The following is a 5000-nucleotide window of genomic DNA, read 5'->3' as shown; positions in this document are numbered from 1 at the left end:
GAGGATCCCAAAAGAGTTCAGAAACCTCACAATATGAAGAAAAAGAAAAAAAATGATTCAGCTTCTGAATGATAACTGTGCTTCCCCACAGCATGCTTCCACATTTAGATAATGTTCACGTTGAATTTCTCCCACCCAATTGCACAGCAGTGCTTCAGCCATTGGATTTGGGCATCATTCCCACCCTGAAAGTGTATTTTCGCAAGGAAATGCGGAGAAAAATTCTTGTCGCATAACTTGTGGACAGGAGGAGATTAAAATTAACACGAGAGAAGCTACAGAAATGATTATAAACATCTGGACGCAAGTTAAAGAAAGCACTATAGCAACTCCTGGACCTACATCTTCCTTTCTTCATAAACTGGCAAACCACTTACCTACTTTGGTTCTATTTGGATTTCTGTCATCACCTCAACTAAGTTTTTTCTTCTCAGGTGTCAAATGATACAAGGTTATCAAGATGGTACCCCAAATTTGTGTTTGTATATATACACATATACACTCACCTAAAGGATTATTAGGAACACCTGTTCAATTTCTCATTAATGCAATTATCTAATCAACCAATCACATGGCAGTTGCTTCAATGCATTTAGGGGTGTGGTCCTGGTCAAGACAATCTCCTGAACTTCAAACTGAATGTCAGAATGGGAAAGAAAGGTGATTTAAGCAATTTTGAGCGTGGCATGGTTGTTGGTGCCAGACGGGCCGGTCTGAGTATTTCACAATCTGCTCAGTTACTGGGATTTTCACGCACAACCATTTCTAGGGTTTACAAAGAATGGTGTGAAAAGGGAAAAACCAGCTAAGCTCATCAAAATAAGTTTGTGCTTAGAAGCAAAACACTCAGTCAGGGGAGAGTAGAAGGTAGGAAACCATTCTGACTCGCGTGACCACTCGAGGTTCATTAATGATCCTTCCACAGCTTCACCTATGTAAATCCTGTTGCAATTTCCTCTATAATCAAATTTGATCAACTTCTCAACACTTCATCAAAGCCAGCGAGCAACCGCAGCACCCCTAAACTGTCATTTTAACGCTAAAAATCTTCTGCCTTAGATATAGAGAACAGACAACTCCATGCAGATAGGGCTATCCTACTTTGAGCTATCTAAGAAGAAAACTACATGTATTCAAAAAAAATCCAGAGGTATAGAGACACGGCACATGTTGCAAAGCTTTCAAGACTTAAAAAAGTACAAGTCCACACTACTCTAATGTAATAAGGATTCCTCGCCTCACTGACATGCTTAAATGACTTCTAAGCAAGTCTGATGCAAAGATTAACAAGCCTGCCAGTAAAAGCCTTTTCTGTCATCAAACAACAAACTCATGTTTTACAGTTTGTCTAATGGGACAGGAACTTTTAAAGGGACCAAGACGTATGGTTATGTTTGTTTGGTTTCTTTTTCCTGACAATCATCTCAAACAAGTTGTGGTCATGTAGGTGGCATCTGACCCCAAGACCTAACAAATATCTGTAATTCTTCCCCTGTGACCCTTGGAGAATCTTTGGCCACTATTATTATTATTACCCTGATAGTGGAAATGGGTATTTTCAACCGTTTAGCTTTTTTTGGTTAGATTTTCTGGTAATGTCAACAGATTAAATAAAATGTTCGAAATGGCTAGTTCAATCTTGGGAGTCAGTTTTCACTCATAACTAAGGGAGCTAGTATGAGGTTTTGGCTAAACAGACGAGTACATTTACAAACAGACAGACACATGTGTTTACTCTAAGAAGTGCTATTTAAGGTCGTTTCCACCCTTAGCCAACAAGCTCTAAAATGAATCGCTCCTCACTGAAGTAGGTATTTTTTTCCTGTTTGCTGAATAATACTGAGCTGGTTTAGCAAACATCTTTACAGACAATGATCACAGTTGCTTGTACTTTGTGGGCATTTCTTTGGAATCTAATATTTTGCTAAACCTGGTATAGGCTCCTCGTGGTGAACTGGATAAGGTGCTTACCAAAGACAATTTGAGATCTGTTATGGGCGATTTGTATGGGCACTGTTTACTGCAGGTCTTAATTAATGTAGGCAATGTCCTGTTAACATTTTGCAAAACATGCTTGCTTTTTAAAAAAAAAAATGTAATTACATGACAAATTTACTTTCTGTCAGCATCACTCTTACCTCTAATAATTAAACTGTGATATCAAGCAGTTCATCTGTTTACTTAAAATCTCAGCGATAGAAGTGTCTTATTTGAAAAAGTAAATATATGAAAAATCATCAACAAAAATTTCTGTAGGCAAATGTTTATGGTCAACGCTATCGATAATGCAGAATAACTGATCTGGTGTTAGGCAGCAGCATCACATCACAACTTCCTATGATGGGTAAATAGTAATAATAATAATAATACTAAGTTTCCCTACCTCCATTCTCACAGTTTTCCACTGGACACTACAGAAAACCCTGCACTAGAAAATGAAGATAGCTGAAAAAACACTGGCATGTCTCTCACTTCCTTTAAATATATTTTCCACAAAAACTTTGTTGAGTAGGTCTCCAGTATTATAAAGGAAGGACACCACTTCCACCTCCAACTGAATATTTGCCAACTGCTGTCTGGCAACTGGTATCCTAACATTTTTCCATACTAGACAAGACTAGCTGCAAAACTCCTTGCTGCCCCTGCAACCTGAGACCTTACTGACCAATTTCCCCACTGAAAAAAATCATTTTGTTGGATTTTTTACAATGTCACTCAAGACTCAGATATGGACCCAAGCATTATATTACATTACTAAAATCCTGTAACTGCACTACAAGGGAGTTTGCACAAGGCACAAAATAACCTTATGCCTAACTTTCCAAATATTTACACATGGATGGGGGAATGTCATTACAATCAATAACCTAATTCACAAAGCAGGGTGAGTTAAGTGTCCTCCATCCCCCAGACTACTGACACAATTTGCCATGCTAAAGAACATTTAAATAGGGTATTTATTTTAGTTAACAAACCATAATGACCCATCAAAGTGTTATCATTTTAATTATTAAAAAAATAGAGCAATGCAGCTTTGAAAAATATCTATCCACTCTCCATGTACTACTAACAAAAAGACAGCCTCCACTTATTAGAATTTGAACAGTCTGCCAACAGGTATTCACTTGTGGGTACTTAAACTTTTAACGGAATATAGTGTAAGGTCTGTGTAAGATCATACTGTTGGTCGCTATATACAAATATTAACAAAAGTGTTTCCCTAGGAAACAATTTTCAAACTGCCTGTTGAACTGGTGAGCTTTGTTGTCTGAATGGTCTGTTCTTATCTAAATCTTTGTAATTTTTTTAAGAAAGCGAGAAGCAGAAAAGTCAACTTGGATTAAAAAAAAAATTAAAAAAGGTTCTGAAAATTTCAAGTGCACCAATACCTTGATCATCAGTAAAAACACACATACAGTTACAATTATCAAATAATAGGTATATACCTCAATCAAACCAGGAGATATGACCAGTCACATAGCCAACATGAACTCTACTCCTGAATGGCTTATAAAGTATATTTTAATAGTATCCCAGAATAGGTCAAAGTCCTGAATTAAATCCCAAACAACTTGATGGTAGCAACTAAACACTGCCATTCACTGCCGTTTCCCAAGAAAAGTGGGCAAATGGTATACCGGCAAAATGTGAAAAACTGAATGCCATTATAGCACTAAAGACATTAAAATAATTGCTACAAAAAAGGAGCAACTAATAAATACACACAAAACCATTCTAGTTTAAGTATGTTGTAGCATGTGCTTGTCATGTCGAACTGTGAAAGAAACCAAACACATTTCTCTGCCAAATTCTACAACACTATGTCTTGCTAAATTAACAATGATAAGAGTTAACATTTTACTGCTAAAAGTATCAAATAAATACTACTCAATATACTGAATATTATCTTAAAGATAACAAAAAATGTCCATAAGGGTGCTGAAAAGCTTCCAATCCACAAAACTTACCAAGGACTGATGGAATATTTAAACTGTGCAAGTTGGCAGCAGATCTGTTATTAATCTCACACTCAGTGTTTAGTCTCCCATCCCTATTATTACTGCCAATGTGATGACTTGTCAAAGAATTCATTTCCATCAAGTTACTGCTCCTCTTCGGATTTCTACAAAGAGTCAAAAATTATCATAAAAATTAGAGTGAGTCAAACTGTCAATTTTTTAAATAAACTATTTTATTGGTCCTAAAACCTTATGAAGACAGAGTACAGAACCACAAATGCTATAGGTCCTCATACACAAGCAACACATTTCAGGTTTTTTAAAAAAACTAAACTTGTTTAATACATAGGGACACTCTTACTACCAGACAGCATGCTTAGAAAAGGTAATGAAGCAAACACAAGTTGCTACAGCAAACATGTTCATGTATTGTGGAATACTGAATGTCAAAGCATTCATTTTATGTACAAATGCAGACCATAACTCCAATATCCACATCACACTGGACTAATTTGACAGACTGGTGATAATTCTTGGTGTCATTCAGGCAGCTGCTTATTTAATTAGGCCTTTGAGGGGAACCATTAACTCTGTTGACAAATCAGGATCTTTGTAATTAAAAGCAATGGTAGTGATTAAACATGTAGCCATGGTGGGACTGAAATTGGTTATTAAAAAAAAAAAAAGTCCATTATTTTTTCTGAAAAATGTAGTGTTGTCTGCATGTAGTTAGTCAAGTGGAAGTACCATAAAGGAATAATGCACAGTAAAATATGTATGACTATGAGATTAACTCCAAGCCGTAGGGAAAGTGACTTATTGCAGACCAGACAGGATTAACCAAAGAAAGGAAATAAACCATTTAAATTGGTTTAAGTAACAACTAAACACTGACAAGAGGTGGCTTGAATAAGCATTCAGTCCTTTTTTCACGTTCATTCAAAGGTCTCATAGCCTGTCGTTTTATGTTTTTAAATAAGAATACATTAGTTTTCAGAAGTATTTTTTGCAGAACAGTTGACAAATAACAAAAATAATAGA

At 36.1% G+C, this 5000-nt stretch overlaps 1 protein-coding gene across 4 annotated transcripts in view; it reads right to left on the bottom strand.

The window, feature by feature from the left end:
* Positions 1 to 5000, bottom strand: part of pcm1 (pericentriolar material 1) — a 203021-nt gene that overhangs the window by 82704 nt on the left and 115317 nt on the right. For all 4 annotated transcript variants that reach the window (XM_039750949.1, XM_039750951.1, XM_039750950.1 and 1 more), the window contains one exon: positions 3969 to 4123. In XM_039750949.1, the coding sequence (XP_039606883.1) occupies positions 3969 to 4123 (155 nt within the window). The remainder of the gene's footprint in view (positions 1 to 3968; positions 4124 to 5000) is intronic.

The sequence above is a fragment of the Polypterus senegalus genome, chromosome 4, assembly GCF_016835505.1.
Source record: "Polypterus senegalus isolate Bchr_013 chromosome 4, ASM1683550v1, whole genome shotgun sequence".
NCBI classification, from domain to species: Eukaryota; Metazoa; Chordata; class Cladistia; order Polypteriformes; family Polypteridae; genus Polypterus; species Polypterus senegalus.
The sequence above is the reverse complement of the archived record's forward strand: the minus strand, read 5'-3'. Positions and strand labels throughout refer to the sequence as shown.